Here is a 21402-nt window from a genome sequence, read left to right on the forward strand (position 1 = left end):
CCAAAGCTTTGGCCATGTCTTACTTCTCTTCTCCTCCATCCTTGTGAAATACACATAATAATTTCCCCTTCCCCAATCAAAGTCCCAGAGATGGCTACTACAATTTGGGGTTATCTATGCTACTGGGTGTTCAGGCACCACATGTGTAGAGAGTACAATGTAGACAAAGAAACATATGGTTTCTTTCGTTTTTAATTTATAACATATGGTTTATTTCATTTTTAATCCAATCCCCATGTCTATAGATATTATGAAAAGATCATGGAAAACTTCAAGGAGAAGGCAAGTTGGCATCTGCATATATCTCACTGGACTGGTGGTTACAGGATTAAGAAAATGACAGCAACAAAGTAGCTCTCTAGGGAAGGCTTACTAGATGCCTTCAACATCTGAAAAGGGAAATAATGAACAAATTCAGGTGGATTAGACTCCTTGCCCCTCAGTGTCCATCTAATGGAGGTTTAGTATCCTTGAAGTCTTGTTTCCACTTGAAGGGGACCCAGGCCTGCCAGTCCATGATGGAGATGATATGCCGCTTCTGCCAAGCCAAGAACCCAAGGCCAATCAACACGAATACAGTGAATGTACGCAGGCGTGAGTTAAGCAGAGGCAAGGGGCAAGAACACAAGGTAGAGACCAAGACCAAGAGGACAGTGGTCAGTGTGAGAAGCAGGCTTACAAATCTGAACAAAAAGTCCTTGGGACGGGTTCTGAGGCTGGCCATCATCTCCAGTTGGGTAGCTTGCTGTAGAGTTTCTAGCTTGGTTATTCTGCTCTTGAAAGTCTCCATTACATCCTGTAGGTAACAAACATATATAGACACCAGAAGTCAGAACAGAAATGTGCTTATCTAATTTAGTAATTTATTTGCTTAGGGGTATTCAAGAAGTACTGTTGAGATGAATCCTTTTTTTTTTTTTCTGTTTTATCTCTCTTTTTTTCTTTCTTATTTATTTATTTGATACAAGATCTCATTGTATACTTCCAGCTGACCTGAAATTTGCTATGAAGACAAGGCTGTTTTCAAACTCAGAGATCTACTTGCCTCTTCCTCCCAAGTCCTAGGATTAAAGGCCTGTGCCTTCACACCTGACAAGTTGAATCTTTTAGGACAGATAGGGAGAACTAGGACTTGCACAGCAGAGACAAGACATTTGCTGGGAAATGCTGGGCTAATGAGTATCTACTGCTGAGACTAAGGACCTAGGTGGGAAAAGGTTAACCAGAGGCAGCAGTAGGAGCTATGAGCAGAAAGAACTGAGGGGCAGGAGGCTAGACCCAAAGAAGGGGTTCCCAGAAGCTTTCCCTCTGCTAGCAGCAATGCAAACACCTCAGCATCCCTTGGGTTTGTCAGGCTTTACCCCTGAGCTGTAGATGACAGACTGCAGGCTATGGCTCAGTGATTGCTCCTACAGGAAGAAGCAAGGTAGTGCTTGTTCTAAAGCAAAGGTACAGGTTACCACTGCACCATCAGGGTAGGTACAGCTAGATCTTCTCTTGCCTTGGCTTGGGATATACATAGATTTACTCATCTCTCCTAGCCCTTTCTCCCTGAGGCTCTCACCCATATTTCTTTGGCTCTTTCATAGGATAAATAGGCCATTTTCTCTTCAGTGCATGCTAAATGCTGTTTGAGGTGGCAAATCTCATCCAAGTATCTCTGCAAGTGATCATTTGCCTGTTCTTCCATCAGTGATTGTCTAGAAAGCAAGAGACAAGTAACATTACCTCTGTAGCTTATTCAGAGCTTATTCTGGCAAAGAGCACTCTGCAGCTGGATCTACTACCCCTACCATGCCCCCTCTCCAACTAGAATTCAGTCAAAGATGGCTGCTGCCTCCTCTACCTCTGTCTGGGAATACTTATACTAATAGATATTATTTATAATTATTCTCTAGTAATGCTGTTGTTTGAAAAAAAGGAGAGAGAGAGAGACAGAGAGAGACGCCATCATGTGACAAAGCTTTCATGGAGAGTTTTTTTTTTTAATTGAGGGGAGGGAATTAGGAAGGGGGAGGGGAGGGAGGAGACAGGCCTCTGGGGACAAGAGCTTTAGGAGAGGAGGAAAGAAAGGCAGAGAGAGAATGGAAAAGGGAGAGAGGGAGAGAGAGAAATGGGAGAGGGAAAGAGAGTTTTACCAAATATGCCATAGACTAGAAGGTATAGAAAAAAAATTTAAGCTATCTGTATATGCTATCAAATACCCCAGGAGCAGCGTTGAGGATACAGGTGTTATTCCACAAATGTATCTCTATTTCAGGGATAATAAAAAAGTGACATTTGGTAGTGGATTAACTGTGACTTTACTAAAACCCCACTAAAATTGTATACATTTGGGAAGAGAGATAGAATTTCACACTGTAGTCCAGGGTAGTTTTTAGTCCAGGGTAGTTTTAAACTTTCAATCCTCCTCCCTCTGCCTCCTGAGTGCTGCAATTACAGGCATGTGCCACTAAGCCAAGCTGAATTGTATACTTTAAATGAATGGAATGAATGTGATGTGAATTATAAGTCAATAAAGTTATTCAATTAAAAGCAAACATTGGATTGTATTAATGGTCACACAACTCAGTAAATTTAATGAAAACCATTGAAATGTGATTAAAATGGTGCATTTTATGACATGCAAATTATATCTCAACACAGATGTTTAAAAATACAAGCTAAATATATTACTTATTATGTATATAAACATAAATAAGAAAGTATTATAGCATACATACAAAAGATTAGCACACTATTGAGGGTATGTGAAGTCAGACAAAGAACTTGGAGTAAGAGATACCAGGAGAGTACCTCTGAATCTCTCTGTGTGTGTGTGTGTGTGTGTGTGTGTGTGTGAGAGAGAGAGAGAGAGAGAGAGAGAGAGAGAGAGAGAGAGAGAGAGAGACTGAAGATGAAAACTGGAGCCTTGCACATACTAGGCAAGCACCTGACCATTGAACTACATCCCTAACCCATACAACCAAAACAACTGAATCTTTTGAAGTTTTATTCCTTTAACAAAAAAAAAAAGAAGGAAATATGTGGTGAGTGTTAATATTTGATTTACAGTAGAAAAACTTTTTTGAAGTTCCTTATCTGGACCCCATGAAGGACAGGCAAAAGAACAGGAGCCAGGCTACCAAAGAGGACTCTCTGATCGTTTCATTCCAAGCAGAGCAGAGGAAAGTATTTGTGAAAAGGTATAGTGATAAAAAGCATCAAATATAACTAGATAATGAAATAGGCAATGTAAATAGTGTTAATAGACTAGGAAGAACACCATTTAGCTTGAGTCAGGTGATTATAGGAGAGGAGTGGAGTGGAGGCTGGAGAACTTAAGAATGAGGGTGGAGTGGATGGCCAGGGAGTCATGAGGGTTGATGGATACAACTCATCAGTAGTCTGTCTGGGGACTGATAGAATCTAATAAAGTAGGTGGGAGGGCAATCACATGAAAGACTTTACCCATTTTCCAGAATTTGACATGTTCCACACCTTACACTCCAACCACACTTCTGACCTCCACCCTGGTAAGATAAAATGTTCTGCCAAGGTCCATTGTTAAAAAAAAAAAAAAAAAAAAAAAAAAAACCCTTAGAAATCTCCTAGCCTTGGAGCTTTTGAGCTATATAAGCCCCATTTTCTCCTATATTCAATGCTATTCTCTCAAGCCTTGCTTTAGGGAGACAGTCCTGTCTGATAGAAAATAAAAGTTATTTAATTTAACCAAAAATTTTTGTCATGGTCTTTACTGTCATTAGTATTAATACAACCTTTTCAATGCAAGCTAGAGAAGACAGAATGGGTTGTTTTTCAAATGCATAATATTTCAAATAAATAAATGCTAACCCAGAATTCTATGCCCAGAAAAGATATACTTTAGAAATAATACAGGGGTAAATGACTCTGCCAGGTCTGACCACCTAAGTTCAATTCCACACGGTAGGAGAGAACTGACTCCTGAAAGTTTTGCTGTGACCTCCACATGTGCCCATATACACATAGAAATAAATAAATATAACAAAACTATTAAAAGATGAAATATAACTGAGCATGCACGTTCATCATTCTTTGCTTCCTGACTGTGGGTGACTGTCAGCTCCTCCTGCCATGAGTTCCCTGAAATGATGAACTTTACCCTCCAATTGTGAGCCAAAATAAGCTCTTTCTCCCTTGAGTTTGTCAAGATTTTTTTAATCACTACAACAGAAAAAGTAAATAGTTAGTCAAACCCCTGGCAGCACTCCAGGACAAGGAACCCAGACAATTCATAGAGAATGATTGTGGATTATAGAGAGCTAAAGAAAATAGTGCCTCTCACACACATTGCTGTACTCTATACTGCTATTTTTAACAAGCAATTGGTTTAAGCAATGGAATTATCTTGATCAATCCACTGACCCACATAAAGGTGGGGGGAGAAAACTAAATCCATAGAGCTGTCTTCTGAACTTCTCACATGTGCCCATCATTATAGACAATATGACAGTAGTAAATAAAGTAGGAAAAACTCAAAATAAATCAAAGACCTTAATATAAGACCTGAAACCCAAAAACCTATTAAAAAGAAAACACATAGAGGAGGCTCCGTGGTTAAGAGTACTTGCTGTTCTTGCAGAGGTCCTGGATTCTGTTCCCAGCATCCACATGGCAACTCACAACTGTCTACAACTCCAGGGAATATACCCTTTTCTGGCCTCCACAGGCAGCAGGCACACATTTAGTGCTCTTATACACATACAGGCAAAACATTCATACACATAAAATAAAAATAAATAATTTTTTAAATATTCCATCTCTGGTTAGCAAGATGCACGAGGTTCCTACTTGACTGAAATGAAACCCAATAGGAATGACAATTCTTCTACCAAACTCCATGAAGTCCCCCTTTCCAGTCATCTGTTTCATAACTGTCCCCGTTCCTAGCACTCCCCAACCTGATTCCTCAAGTTCCCACCCCCAGTTCAACAAGATCTCCTTTATTTCCCCTTCTTAGGGAGGGGGAGGTGTTTGGTCTTACATCAGTTTGATGTGCCAGGATTAGCTGAAGTCTATGGGAGGCCTGATCCTTTCTGAGAGATTAGGGAGGAGAGGTGGCTGGGGGGTGGAAGGGAGGAGGAGGGGTGGGATGGGAGGAGAAGAGGGAGGGGAGACTGCAGTGAGGAAGTAAAATAAATAAATAAATATGAATAGATAAATAAAAAGAAGTGACAATTTTTGAGCCCTCTGACCAACATAGTCTGAGAATACAAAAGAAGCATAAGCAGCTTCCTTGAGAAGTCAACCCTATATTATATCACCGGGGCAAAGTGATCTTTAGCAACTGAAAAGGCTCTGTTATATATAATCTTTGAATTCTGAATCTTGTCTCAAAGGAAATCGTAATGGAATATTCCTGGACAGAGGACCTAGAGATTGGAAGCTTCTAAAGTTCTGGAATGTAGAAGAGGAAAAAAAAAGCACAGAAACGCAGAATATTCACTTCGTGCATTTTCAATCAAGTAGGAACTCATGTGCAAGGTGAACTATGAAAAATGTTCATGAATGCCATCATGTGTGAATATAACTAGAAATATAAAGCAAGACTGATGTTCTCAACACAGAAAATATTCTAAAATATGACAGATAGCCAGAATCATGGGGGTAGTGTGGGCACTGAGATGCTGGTGGAGAGGAGAGAGCATGAGAAACCCAAGAGACATTGCCTGAAGGAAAGAAGAGGAAGTCAAGGTCAGGCCAACAGCCTGACAAGATCTTTATCCTGGGGTACTCTGTTGATTTTTCTACAATCTTGCAAGAGCTTAGTTTTCAGAGAGAAAAGCAGAGAGTGTTTATTAATTCCGGTTTGTGTGGGGTCTAAACCCAAACATTGACCAAGCTAATTCTCAAAACAGGGCCAACAAGAGTGAAATTATCAGATTAATTCAATTTTACAAGCTTAGAAATGAATGTTGCTACTTTAAGCTTTGCCTAAAGCTATTCAGACTTGGAAATGATTATTGCTATTTTAATCTTTGACTCAAGCTATTCAGCTCTACCAAAGAAGATGCTATGCCTAAATCTAGGATTCTCTCTTGAGTGATTGGAGATCTCAAATCACCTATGTGACAGGATCAGTATTTAAAAAGATATGAAGAGCTCTTATAATTCAACAACAAAAAGACAAAACTATACAAGTCTGAAAGCAAGCCAACGACTTCAATAGGAATTTGATAAAGAAAAAGGTACAAATGGCCATAAGCAGATGAAAAAGTCTCAACATCAACCAATAATAACTAGAGAGAGAAATGTTAAGTTATACCCACTGTTATCATGTACTTAGGATAATGGTTTTCAGAGCAACTTGTTTTCCATGTAATATTTGGAAATGTCTGGAGTCATCTTTGCTTGTCGCAAGCTGAGAAGAACTGGTAGGCTAAAAATGGTTCCCTAAAAGATAGCCATGTTTTAATCCCAAAGAGAGTCTTTCTAGAGGCAAGTGGGAGGATGGGAGGAAGAGGGAATTGGGGTTGGTATGTAAAATAATATTGTTTTTCATTGAAATTTCACAAAATAATTTTAAAAGATACTTTCTAGAAATGATACAGTTAAGAATATTGAGATGTGGAGATTATACTGGTAGGCTGTAAATGTGATCACAAGTATTCTTTATCTTTGTGTGTAGTGCTGGGGAAGGAACCCAGGGATTGTGTGTCATGTGCAAATGTTCTACCGTAAACTTTTACCTGTAATCCCCATGAAGTTTTAGGCAGATAGAAATTAAACACACCATAGAGAAGGCCTTGTGAAGACAAAGAAATGAGAACTTTGATGGGCCATGTGCAGTAGTACCCTCCTCTATTCTCAAAACTTGGCAGGTGGAGACAGGAGGACCAGAAGTTCAGGGTCATCCTCAGCTACATAGTAAGTTTAAGACCAGTCTGAGAAATGTGGGGCCATGTCTCAAAAAGCCAAAGCAAGGAAACATGAAATGAAAAGAGAGGGGAGGAGAAAAGAGAAGTGGAGAGGAAAAACAGAGGACGAAAAAGTGATTTGAAGATTCCAGCCCACAAACTAATGTATGTAACAGCCACCAGGAACCAGAGAAGACAGTGTGACCTTGCCTAGTAAAACTAACTTTAGAGGTCTAGACTCTAAAACTGTGAGAGAATAAATTCAGGTTATTTCAAGCCACCAAGTTGGAGTATTATGTGATGGCAACAAAAGTAAACCAAGGTAGACAGGGTGCTATTGGCATCTGGTATATAAAGCCCATGTGTAGTACCAGTCATCTGACAATGCTAGAGAGGACTAATGGTCACGGGCTGGATCCCTGCTATTTGCAGTCACTAGTACCCCTCACCTATGAAAAATCAACCTCTTCTGCTTCCTGCTAAATTTTAGTTTCATCTTCTCCTAGGTATTCCCTGACATAAGAACCCTAACAACTCCTTGACAGTAGATATTTTAGCTTATGGCCACTCTTGTATTTGTTTTGTTTCATTTTTAGTTTTGCTATATTGCCCCACCTGGCCTCAAAGTCATAGTGATTTTCTTGTCTGTGTCTGAGTTCTAGGATTAGGTGTGTACAAGTGTACAAGCACACCTGGCTTAGGGCCACTCTTAATAGATTTCTCTCTCTCTCTCTCTCTTTCTCTCTTTGTCTCTGTCTCTCTCTGCGCCTTTCTCTATCTTTGGTTTTTTGAGACAGGGTTTCTCTGTAGCTTTGGAGCCTGCCCTGGAACCCTGTCTCAATAAAAAACAAAGAAAATAAAAATAAATAAAAACATTAAAATGCATAAAATCATGTATGTATGTGAAATGAAAGTAGAAATAAAATTGTCTATGAATATACACAATAAAAATAATAATAGTAAGCAGGTCAGTGGTGGTATATGCTTTTAATCCCAGCACTTGGAAGGCAGAGATGGGTGGATCTCTGTGAATTCAAGGCCAGCCTTGTTTACAAAGCTACACAGAGAAGCCCTGTCTCAAAAAATCAAAAACTCAAAAATAATAATAAAATAATAATAATAATTAATAATAGTAATAGTAGTGAAACCTGTCTAAACCTGTATTTCTCAGTAGCTAGTTTACTTAATGACAGGCTTCTTTATGGTGCTCACTTATTTCCTCTTACAGATTTTTTTTAGTTCTATGGAGCTTTTATTGAGATAACTTAACAAAAAGAAAAATAATCAAGATTTTTACCAACCATCTTTTGTGAACCATCCATAAACTCTGTAAAGACTCAGGTCCATAGACATGTACATACAACGTAACACATCCTAACAAAAACATAATACATAAATGTTCCTAGGAGTCCCTGAGGAAACCCAAGATGATGATTTCCATTTGCATTTTCCTCCTTGTATGTGTAAGCACTAAAATAACTGCAAAGTCCTTATTTTCATGAATATGCTGAGACTCTTGAATTATTGAATCAACCCCTCCCTCTCTTGCTAGGCTGTTGAGTGTATTTGTATTAATTTATCAATGACTATGTTGATGGTGACATGACAGGAATCAAGGTACCCAAGACAGAGTCTCAATAAGTTTTGAAGGCTGGCCTTAAATAATTCACTACATAGTGAATACCTGTCTTGCCTCTTTTTAAGTTGTTGGACCTATTTTGTCTTAGACCAAAAAAAAAAAAAAAAAAAAAAAAAACTGGCACAGCAAACTGATGTGAAAGCACTCACAAAATGTCACTTTCGAACTGAATATACAATACATGCTGCTTGACATTATACTCCAGACTTGAGTCCTGACAAATTTCCCTAGCAAATGAGACATAGGGGACATTACCTCTCTAATATGAGCAGTCAGCCAGGGTCCCACTGCACCTGGTTGCCTCTATTGTTGCACTGCATCAAGCAAACTTCCTAGCAGGCACCCTATTTAACTAGTAAGGGACAAAGGTTGGTGTAGGGCAACAGAAAAAGAACCACTAAGAACCACTCATTCCACTGTAGGTAACAGCCACTAAAGAGAATCACAGACTAGCTCTTCTCACCTGCCTTCACCCTGACTCTTTTCTGGCTCCTTCTCAACCCTTCAAATTATGTCTTGACTGCTTCTTGTCTTGGGAGCCAAGATGTAAAAAGGGGCTTTCCTCACCTGGCTTTCTTTTCCTGGAGGGATTCCAGTATCTCCCGCACATTAGTTACATGACTTTCTTTGAGGCTTTGATGGGAGACCTGAAGACCAACATGGACCGTCTTAGCTTCTGTCAGTTCTTCCTTCATCTTCTGCAACAGCAGCTTTCGTTGCTGAGCCACATACTTTTTGTCCGAGAATTTCCTCTGTTGCATGCCTGACAAGTGATTCTCCAGAGGGTAGGGTCTAGCTATATTGATGGGCATGCTATCTTCCCCACCTGGCTTGGACAACTTGGAGTATGAGACCTTTGCACCAGGCTGCTTACAACTGTCCACACCACTGCCCACTTTCAGCACTGAGCTTGTAGGGCTGCAGCCCTCTTCCAGCTCCTTCAGCTGCAGGTGACACTGATATAGCTTTCGTTCTATGTGAGCAATAGTGGCAGAGGTGCGCTGGTTCACCCTCTCAAAGGCCTGCCGGATATGTGCAGCCTGATGTCGGTCAGCTTTGGATACCAGCTTGAGGTAGCTCATGGTATTCTCATCCCTACTGGCTTTCTCCACTCTCAGCTGCTCTGAAAGGTAGAAGATTCGATGCTTGACACCTTCCCTCACATTCCGAGCAAGCTCACCATCTGAGAAACTGGTGTGGCTGCTAGGGCAATCCTCATGGGAGGACAGGGACCTGTAGGAAGGCACGTTGGGGGGCAAGGTTGCACTTGAGCTCTTGGTGCTTTCCACCTACATTGGGAAACAATAAAACATGCAACATGTGCTCTGTGAGCTTCATCAAATAGAAGATTTGAACATGTATGGATTCACTTCAGAAAAATACATGTATGCATAGACAGTGATTTATATAAAGTTTGTGTATTTAAGATGCACACAACACAGAATGTGGGGAGGTGGAGTTCATTTTCTAGGCCCCTAACTTCTTCCTTTTCAACACCCAACTTCTTGCTGGTATCCTACTACAAACCTCAGGTAGGTAAAATTTGACATCTACATCTCTCTCACTGGTCTTGAGTCTCTCTTCCTATTATCTCTTCCAAGAATTACCAGTTATATATCTCAATTATTACGGAGCTTATAAAGTAAGCTTATTTCCACTAATACCAATGGTTGTACTGCTACTTCTGGGAAGATGGTAGGTAGAGAAATTTCTACCCGGACAGATTTACCCATTCATGAAATTACTTGTCTAACACATTATTTTCTAAGAATTAGTGAGGCAAAAATAGGCAGGGAGTCAAATAAGGACAATATACTACTATAAAACAAAGGAAATAAACCACATCCTTGAGAAATATGAAGGAATCTTACAAGCATAATGTGGAACAGAAAACATCACATTGTATTTGGTTCTGTTTGGATAAATTTTAAGAGCATGCAAAATGTTGTAATATTGTACAGGGATTTCTATATAGGTGACAAACTATAAAGACAAAACCTAGTCATGAATAGTGTAAGCATCAGAAGAACAATTTCCCTGAAGGTGGTTTTGAGTGTGGTTACTTATAATTATTTCTTAAGATATATGTTTATGTTTTCTGCACCTTTATGTGCAAATTCCAGATTCTGCAATTTTAAAAATGTTTTAAGTGTTCAACAGATGAATTTAATAGCAGATTTTATATGATCAGATAAAACTGGTAAATAGCAAAACAGAACTGAAACAAAGGTATCCAGAATTCCCCACAGAGAAATAAAGAAATAGAAGTTTTAGAAGTAGAAACAGAAGACAGGACAAGGAGGTCTAACAAAAATCTTCTCACTGTACCAGAGTGAGAAGATAGAATGAATATTTGAAGAGGTAATATGTAAGAGTTTTTTTAGAATGAATAAATGCCCCAAATCCACACATTAAGAAGCTTAATAAATGCCAAGTAGGAAAAAAACTCAGAAATATATCTGCATCAAGAAACAAGATATTAAAACTAGAGGGGGAAAACATATTACCTTTAAAACCATGACTTTTAGGTTGCAATCTGACTTCTTGATATCATTAATATAATCAAGAATATGGCTGAATAGTATCTTCAATACCAGTAGTAAGAGATATGCTGTTGGAGAAAAATAAATCAAGTCAGATTCAAAGAATTGGAAGTCAAAATGTCTTCAGACTTCTCAGCACAACTAGAAGGCAGTGAAGAAATGCCTTCAAAGCTTGAAAGATAAATTATTTCCAACTTATAATTTATTTTATAACAAAACCATTATCTAAGTTAAGGACTCTTCTTTTCCCTTTTCCTTCCTTTTCTCCCTTCCCTTTTCTTTTGAATTCTTTTCTGTTGTTTCCCCCTGCCTCTACTTTCCTTCCCACCCTTTCCCATTCTAGAGATTGAACCCAGGGCCTCATATGAGGTAAAACTTTCTGCTCACATTCCCAACTCTAACTGTGAATGTACAGCAAAACATTTTCAGACATGAAACAACGCAAATAGTTACTTCCTCTACAATCTTTCTCCTGATTTTTTATGGCACATATAATAGACTACCACATGAACAAGGGATTTAGGAAACAGGGTACTGGATGGAGGGATGGAGAGGGAAAGGAGGAAGGATGAAGCAAAGATCACTTTCTATTTCCCAGATGACAAAGGAAACCCTGTGCTCATGACTGGACAGCAGGCCTGGAAAGCAAATTAAAGGCTCCTTTGGGGCTGGGGAGATGGCTCAGTGTGTAAATTGAGGGCCTGAGTTTGGATCTCCAACATCTGTAACCCCAGTGCTGCGGGTGGAAACAGGAGAATACCAGTGGCTCATTGGCCAGCCCCCTAAACTAAGAGGATCAGGGTTTGGTTCCTAGCACCCACATAGTGGCTTACAAATATCCTTAACTCTAGTTCCAGGGAATCTGATGCCTTCTTCAGCTTTCCTCTGGTACCACGCATGCATATGGTGCACATACATACAGGCAGGCAAAACATGCATATACATAAAATAAATATTAAATACAAGTTATAAAAACATAAGGTAGAGATAGAGGAAGACATTCTGACATCAACTCCTAGCCTGCACACATACATACATACAAAGTTCCTTCAGAGAACTACTGGGAATCAAGTGGGTAGAATACCAGACATCTTTTAACACATGAATAGATTTTTACATCTACAGTTGATGGAAGTGCTGAACTTGATACAGGTAATAGAGAATAACCAGACGGGAGAACAAATATTGACTCCAAGGAAAAGAAAATGTTAGACAAAGTAAGAAAATAAATCACACTAATTATTCATTTGTGACTAGTAGTCCCTTGGATTTGAGGGTTTGACTGTGTAAACCCCTAGAAATCATGCACCTGAAATCATCAGTGTGCATTGTACAAGAAGGCCAAATACAAAATATGTGTTGGCTAGATGTGAAGCTGGTAAAAGAGCTACATCATCATCTTTCCTGTAAAAGAGCATCACCATCTCTGACTTCAAACTTTACTATAGAGCTACACCAATGAAAACAGCTTGGTATTGTCCTAAAAACAGACAGATGGGCAAATAGAATCAAATCAAAGACACTGCACACCTATGAACACCTGATTTTTGATGAAGAAGCTAAGAATATAAAATGGAAAAAAAGAAAGCATCTTCAACAAATGGTGCTGATATAACTGGATGTTGACATGTGGAAGAATGCAAATAGATCTCCATCTATTGCCATGCACAAAACGCAAATCCAAATGGATCAAAGACTTCAACATACAACCAACCACATTGAAACTGATAGAAGTAAAAGTGGGAAGTAGCCTTGAAGGCATAGGCACAGGAGACCACTTTATAAATAGAACACCAGTAGCACAGACTTTGAGAGCAACAATTAATAAATGGGACCTCCTGAAACTGAGAAGCTTCTATAAAACAAAAGACATGGTCAAAAAGACAAAACAGTACCCTACAGAATGGAAAAATATCTTTGCCAGCCCCACATCTGGCAGAGGACTGATCTCCAAAATAATCAAAGAACTCAAGAAACTAGACATCAAAACACCAAATAATCCAATTTAAAAAATTGGTTACAGGTGTTTCTAATTTTAGCCATTCTGACAGGAGTAAGATGGTATCTCAAAGCTGTTTTGATTTGCATTTCCCTGATAGCTAAGGATGTTGAGCACTTTCTTAAGTGTTTTTCAGCATTTTTTATTTCCTCTATTGAGAGTTCTCTATTCAGTTCTGTACTCCATTTTTAATAGGATTATTTGGTGTTTTGTTGACTAGTTTCTTGAGTTCTTTGTATATTTTGGAGATCAGCCCTTTGTCGGATATAGGGGAACACTCCTCCACTGCTGGTGGGAGTGCAAACTCATACAGCCATTTTGGAGATCAGTATGGCAGTTCCTCAGGAAAATGGGAATTAGTCTAACACAGGACCTGGCAATCCCCCTCTTAGGCATATACCCAAATGATCCACATCCATGCAACAAAGACATCTCTTCAACTATGTTCATAGCAGCATTATTTGTAATAGCAAGAACCTGGAAGCAACCTAGATGCCCCTCAGTTGAAGAATGGATAATGAAGATGTGGCATATCTACACAATGGAATACTACTCAGTGGGAAAAAACAAAAACAATGGAATTTTGAAATTCACAGGCAAATGGATGGAACTTGAAGAAACCATCCTGAGTGAGGTAACCCAGTCACAAAAAGACAAACGTGGTATATACTCACTCATGTATGGATTTTAGACCTAGAGCAAAGGATCACCAGCCTATAATTCACAACACCAGAGAAACTAGGATACAAGGTGGATTCAAAGCGATTCATACAAGGTCCCTCACAGAACTGGTAAGATAAAAGTCCCCCAGAGCACATGGGAAGTGGGGAGGGCAGTGAATGGAGAGAGAAGTAGGAGAAAGCAAGAGGGAGGAGAGGAAAACACGTGCGACTAGGAAGATTGAGTCCGGTTAGGAATAAAAGACAGGAGAGAGACAGACAGAGAGAGAGAGAGAGAGAGAGAGAGAGAGAGAGAGAGAGAGAACATAAAAGAGGGAGCCAATATTGGTTTGAAGAGAAAATTGAACACAAAGAAAGGTCTAGAGACCTACAAGACTGCCGCCAACTAACAATTTGAGCTTCCGTGGAAAGGCTACCATAAATGCCCTTCCTGGATAGTGAGATCAACAACTAACTTATCCATGGAGCCTTCAACTAATGCCTGTTGGAAACAGGAGCAAACAACCATACATAAACACTGAGTCGAACTAGAACCCAGATGCAGATGGAGAGGACAAGACCAGGCTGCAGAAACACATACAGACAGCTTACCTGAACAAGGAGTAGCTAACGGCCACTAGACTGATAGCTGGGAAGCCAGCATGGGACTGACTCAGGCCCCCCTGAATATGGGTCTCAGCCAGAAGGACTGAGCAGTCTAAGAGACCTCAGACAGTGGAACCAGGATGTATCCCTGGTGCACAAAAGGACCTTGTGAACATATCCCCCATGGAGGGATAACTGCCTTATTCTAGAGACAGGAGAGAAGCCCTAGTCCCTACTTCACAGGACCTGTCAGATCTACATGACCCCAACTGGATGGCATTCCCCTACATATGGAATTGGAGTGGGGGAATGGGAGGGGAGGGTGTTTAAAGTGCATGTGAGAGGGCAGAGAGGGTAAAAGGGAGGGAAGGAGGGAGGGAGGAATGGGGGGGAGGGAGGGAGGGAGGGAGGGAGAGGGAACTGGGATCGACATGTAAAATAATAAATTAAATTTAAAAATGGGTTACAGTTCTAATTAGTGAATTCTCAATGGAAGTATCTCAAATGGCCAAAACAGCACTTAAGGAATTGCTCAACATCCTTAGCCATTAGAGAAATGCAAATCAAAACCACTCTGAGATACCAACTTACACTGATCAGAATGGATACGATCAAAAACACCAATGACAGCTTATAGTGGAGAGGATGTGGAGAAAAGGGAACACTCCTACACTGCTGGTGGGAGTGCAAACTTGTACAGCCATGGGGAAATCAGTATGGCAATTTCTCAGAAAACTGGGATTCAATCTACCACAAGACCCAGCAATACCCACTCTTAGACATATACCCCCAAAGGATGCACAATCATACAACAAGGACATCTGTTCAACTATGTTCATAGCAGCACTATTTGTAATAGCCAGGACCTGGAAACAACCTAGATGCCCCTCAACCCAAGAACGGATAAAGAAAATGTGGCACATTTACACAATGGAATACTACTCATCAGAAAAAAAAATGGAATCTTGAAATTTGCAGGCAAGTGGATGGAACTAGAAGAAACCATCTTGAGTGAGGTAACCCAGTCGCAAAAAGAGGAACTCACTCATATATGGATTTTAGACATAAAGCACAGGATCACCAGCCTATAATTCACACCTCCAGAGAAGCTAGGAAACAAGGATAACCCCAAGAGAGACATACATGTGCTTACAAGAAGAGGAAAAGGGCAAGCTCTCCTGAGTAAATTCGGAGCATGGGGGAGGGGGAAGGGTGATAGCACAGAGAAGGGGGAAAGCAGACTGGGGAGGAGAACATGAGGAATCAGGATGAGTGAGTTGGGGGAAGAACAGAGAAGGAGACTGAGGAAAGAGACACCTTCACAGAGGGAGGGAGCTGTTATGGGTTTAATGAGAAACCAGGCACTAGGGAAATTCCCAGAAACCCACAAGGATGAACCAAACTAAGAATCTAAGCAATAGTAAAGAAGCTATCTTAAATGCCCTTCCCCTATAATCAGATTGATGGCTACCTAAATTACCATCATAGAGCCTTCACCCAGTAGCTGATGGAAGCAAGAGCAGCGATTCACAGCTAAACACTGAGCCAAACTCCTGGAATCCAGTTGCACAGAGGGAGGAGTGATAAGCGAAAGGGTCAAAACCATATTGGGGAAATCCACAGAAAGAGCTGACCTGAGCAAGTGGGAGCTCATGGACTCCAGACTGACAGCTGGGGAACCAGCATAAGACCTAACCAGGCCCCCTGTAGGTGGGCAACAGTTAGAGGGCTTGGGCAATCTATGGGGCTGCAGGCAGTGGAACCAGAATTTATCTCTAATGCATGAAGTGGCCTTTTGGAGCCCATTCCCTATGGAGAGATACCTTACTCAGCCTAGACACATGGGGGAGGGCCTAGGCCCTGCTCCAAATGATGTGACAGACTTTGATGATCCATCATAGGAGGCCTCACCCTCCCTGAGGAGTGGATGTGGGGTGGGATGGTGGAGGGAGTAGGAGGACAGGAGGGATAGGGAACTGGGATTGGTTATAAGATGGTTTTAAAAATAAAAAAATAAAAAAGTAAATAATTAAAAGTAAGGGACTGGAGATATGGCTCAGTGGGTAATTATAAAAGCATGAGAACATGATTTCATATCATGGTACCTATGCTAAAAATAGGGAATGGCCATACTTGTACCTGTAACTCCAGTGCTTTGGGAGAGTAGGAAAAGGAGGATTGCTTGGGCTTACCAGACACCAGTGTAGGTTCAGTGAAAGACCTGGTATCAAAGAATAAGGAAACTTAACAGCCTCCTCTAATCTTTGTATATGCACTAATGTATATGCATATGCATACACGTACGTATGTATATATTCCACACATAGTATACCACATACACACACACAAACTTAAAAGTAACCACTAGAAAAACTGAAACCAAATACATAACATCCAAATAATCAACAAGGAAAACAATGGAACTTGCTTACCCCAGAAAAAAAGAAAGGTGTCAGGCAAGGGGGTACACACATGTACTTCCAGCCACTCAGTCTAAGCCCAGGAGTTTAAGGGCACATAGTGACACCTTGTCACAAAAAAGCAAACAAAACAGGTTTGCAAGATGATTCAGTGGGTAAAAGCAGTTGCTATACAAACCTGACAATCTGAGTTCAATCAGCAGAACCCACATAAAGGTGTCAAAAAATAACTGATTGCACATAATTGTTTTCTGACTTTCATACATACCACCACACACAATAATAATAACACAAATAAATATATATATTTAAACAGGCTGGTGAGATGGCTTCTACGGTAAGAATGCTTGCCACCAAGCCTGATTACCTGAGTTCCATTCCTGGAACCTACATGGTGAAAGAAGATAACTTATTCCCACTGAGTTATCCTTTGACCTCCACTTTGTGCATGATATGCAAACACCTGAATGCCCCCCCACACAAATAACTAAAAAAGTGCTGGGCATGTTGCTCAGAAGGGCCCATCTAGCACACTAAAGATCCTGGGTTAGATCCCATCATTGCTTAAAATGAGGTGATGAAGGTCCATAGGCCTTTAATCCCAGCATCTCCAAAAAGAACTGAACACAGCTTGGTATGGGCACAAAAATAGACCGGTAGACCAATGGAATCAAATTGAAAATCCTGATATTAACCTACACGCCTACGAACACCTGATTCTTGACAAAATAGCTAAAAGTATACAATGGAAGGAGTAAGCATCGTCAACAAATGGTGCTGGCACAACTGGATGATGGTGTGTAGAAGACTGCACACAGACCCATGTCTATTGCCATACATAAAACTCAAGTCCAAATAGATCAAAGACCTCAACATAAATCAAGCCACACTGAACCTCTTAGAAGAGAAAGTGGGAGGTATCCTTAAACAAATTGGTACAGGAGACCACTTCCTGAACATAACTCCTGAGATTGATAATTAATAAATGGGACTTCCTCAAACTTAGAAGCTTCTGTAATGCAAAGGACACAGAAGACAAGACCAAACGGCAGCCCACAGACTTGGAAAAGATCTTCACCAACCTCACATCTGACAGAGGGCTGATCTCCAAAATATACAAAGAACTCAAGAAACTAGTCAACAAAACACCAAATAACCCTATTTAAAAAGTGGGGTCAGAACTGAAGAGAGAACTCTCAATAGAGGAATCCAAAATGGCTAAAAGACACTTAAGAAAGTGCTCAACATCCTTAGCTATCAGGGAAATGCAAATGAAAACAACTTTGAGATACCATCTTACTCCTGTCAGAATGGCTAAAATTAGAAACACCAATGACAACTTATGCTGGAGAGGATGTGGAGACAGGGGAACACTCCTCCACTGCTGGTGGGAGTGCAAACACATACAGCCATTTTGGAGATCAGTATGGCAGTTCCTTAGGAAAATGGGAATCATTTTACCACAAGACCTGGCAATCCCCCTCTTAGGCATATACCCAAATGATCCACATCCATGCAACAAAGACATCTGTTCAACTATGTTCATAGCAGCATTATTTTTAATAGCAAGAACCAGGAAGCAACCTAGATGCCCCTCAATTGAAGAATGGATAAAGAAGATGTGGTACATTTACACAATGGAATACTACTCAGTGGAAAAAATAATGCAATCTTGAAATTTGCAGGCAAATGGATGGAACTTGAAGAAACCATCATGAATGAGGTAGCCCAGTCACAAAAAGAAGAACATGGTATGTACTCACTCATATATGGATTTTAGATATAGAACAAAGGATCACCAACCTATAATTCACATCACCAGAGAAGCTAGGATACAAGGAGGATCCTAAGAGATTCATACAAGGTCCCTCAAAGAAGGGGAAAGGAACAAGATCTCCTGGGCATATTGGGAGTGGGGGGGCAGTGAGTGGAGAGGGAGTTAGGAGAAAGGGAAGGGGAGGAGAAGAGAACATGTGGGACCAGGAGAATTGAGTCAGAGGACGAATAGATGAGAGCAGAAAAAAAAGAAATACCATAATAGAGGGAGCCATTATAGGACTGAAGAGAAAACTGACTCTAGACACATGTCCAGAGACCCACAAAGATGACCCCAACTAACAATCTGAGCAACAGTGGAAAGGCTACCCTAACCTTATATGTCCTTCCCTGATAATGAGATTGATGACTAACTTATCCACCATCATGGAGCCCTCATCTAGTAGCTGATGGAAACAGAAGCAGGCACCCACAGCTAACTGAGCCAAACTCCTGGAATCCAGTTGCAGAGAGGGACCTCTGACAGTGGAGCCAGGATGTATCCCTGGTGCACTAAAGGACTTTGGGAGCACATACCCCATGGAGAGATATTCCTTTAGCCTAGATACATGGGGGAGGGCCTGACCTCCCCCAAATGATGTGACAGACTTTGATGGTCCCTCCTGGAAGGCCTCACCCTCCCTGTGGAGGTTCCTGCCATGAAATCCTATAGACCTGAGTTTAATCCCCCAAACCTAAGAAAAAGTAGAAAAGAGCCAACTTCACAAAGTTGTCCTCTGACTTACACACAAACATGCATACACTAAAAATGTTTTTTTAAAGTGCTGGGAATGTGTCTCCATAATACAGGGTTTACCTGGAATTTATGTGACTAATGTTTGATCTCCATCACCACAAAAAAAAGAAAATATAAAACAAGATGTTAATAAAATGTAATTTTAAATAGCAATCCCATCACTTGGGAGGCAGTGAAAGAATTCAAGGTCAGCCTGGGCCACACAGTGAGAACCTATCTCAAAAGAAAGAAAAAAGAAGGCCAACCAACTGAACAAGAAAGCCAAGTGACAGTATCTTGTGAGTCTTAAATTAACTGACTTCAAAGTTTACAAGAGACAATGCAAAGTAGCTAGGAAAATTTTGGGAAAAATATTAAATAATAAATTAGGGTCTTACACTACTCAAAAAATAGAATGCTACTTTACTTTATGTACAATAATATAATCCAGTCAGAATAAAGAACTAAACATAAGAAATGCAATCATAAAGGTACTAAAAGTATCTTCAAAGTGGGGACTGCATGGATGCTTAGCAGCTAAAAGTATTTGTTGCTCTTACAGAGGACCTGAGTTCAGTTCCCAACACCCACATGGTGGCTTACAACCATCTGTAACTCAAGTTCCAGGGGATCTGTTCCCTTATTCTAATCTCCTCGGGAATTAGTCATGCATGTGGAGCACACACATACATGCAGGTAAAACACTCATACACATAAAGTAAATTAATTAAATGAATAATTAAAGAAAATAAAATTATATAATAAACATTTTTACAACTTTTGAATGAAAAAGAACTTTCGAAGCAATGCTCAGACCTAAATGCCATTAACAAAACATTTACATATTTTATTACCTTAAAAACTCTTGTGGGAGGGAAACAAAAAACAAAATATCATTGCCAGGCAGTGGTTGCATATACCTTTGAGCCTAGTGCTCAGGTGGCAGAGGCAGGAGGATCTCTGTGAGTTTGAGGCCAGCCTGGTCAGGCAGGCTCCAAAGCTACACAGAGAAACCCTGTCTCAGAAAAACAAAACAAAACAAAACAAAACCAAACAACAACAACAAAAACCTCTTATAATCTACTCTATGGATTGGGAAAATGATAAAATTTAGGGTTTTTTTCACTTTTTCTTAAAAATGAAATATCTACCTTGCCATTAAAAACTAAAAACAGATATAGATCAAGGGGCAAAGACTAAATATATGTAATAAAGGGCTAACTAGCATCATATTTAAGGAAATCACACAAATTAGTAATCTAAGAACAACATTACTAAAATAAAACAAAAGATAGTATCAAGGGGCTGAAGAGATGGCTCAATTGTTAAAAGATAGTGTCACATATCAGGCTAAAATTCTAATGAACAACAAATACTTTAAAAAAATGGTAGCAAAAAAGGTTGTATGGGGTCTGGAGAAATTGTTCAATGGTTAAATGCACTTGTTGCTTTTACAAAGGACCTTGGTTGGATTCCCAGCACCCGAAAGGTGACTCACAGCCATTCATAACTCCTGTTCCAGGGGATTTAAAATCTTTTTCCAACTTCTTCAGGCACCAGGCATATACATGGTGCACATACATATATTCAAGTAAAAAAATCATACACATAAAAATGAAAAAATTAAAAACACTAAAAAATAAAGTGATCCGCAGTTTGTCACTCAAAGCATTAATTAAATACCATTCACTTATCAATCAAATTGAGAAGTGCTAATAATATCCAGTAGTTATGAGAAAGGAATACTCACATATTCTGCATAGGATCAGTTCAGATTCTTTACCATGCTAAATCAGGCAGCACCTACTGAAAATTTAAACACAGATACTTGTTAACATAGCAAGAACAACAAAGTCCAGTGGCACTGGGGTGACAGTTCTGGACCTCTTACACAAGAACTCATAACTTTTGTGTCAAGATACTACATTTGGTCTCCCATGTTACTGAATCCCCACACACCACTGGGTGCCCTGCTGGTGTGAAAGGTTATTCCAAGTCTCTGAGATAAACAGTGTCATCTTTATGGGAAGACATAGACTAAAAGTTCAAAAAATAAAAAATAAAAAAAACAAAAGGACACATTCTTCCATAATGGAAACTCACCCAA

At 40.0% G+C, this 21402-nt stretch overlaps 1 protein-coding gene across 1 annotated transcript; it reads right to left on the reverse strand.

The window, feature by feature from the left end:
- Positions 1–439: 439 nt before the first annotated feature.
- Positions 440–11036, reverse strand: Tex28 (testis expressed 28). The gene is made up of 4 exons (XM_051178377.1): positions 11025–11036; positions 9085–9806; positions 1565–1700; positions 440–796 (listed from the first exon to the last, which is right to left on the reverse strand). The coding sequence occupies exons 1-4, from the start codon at positions 11034–11036 to the stop codon at positions 440–442; spliced, it is 1227 nt and encodes a 408-aa protein (XP_051034334.1).
- Positions 11037–21402: the final 10366 nt, after the last annotated feature.

This window comes from Phodopus roborovskii, unplaced genomic scaffold (genome assembly GCF_943737965.1).
Source record: "Phodopus roborovskii unplaced genomic scaffold, PHOROB, whole genome shotgun sequence".
Lineage (NCBI taxonomy): Eukaryota > Metazoa > Chordata > Mammalia > Rodentia > Cricetidae > Phodopus > Phodopus roborovskii.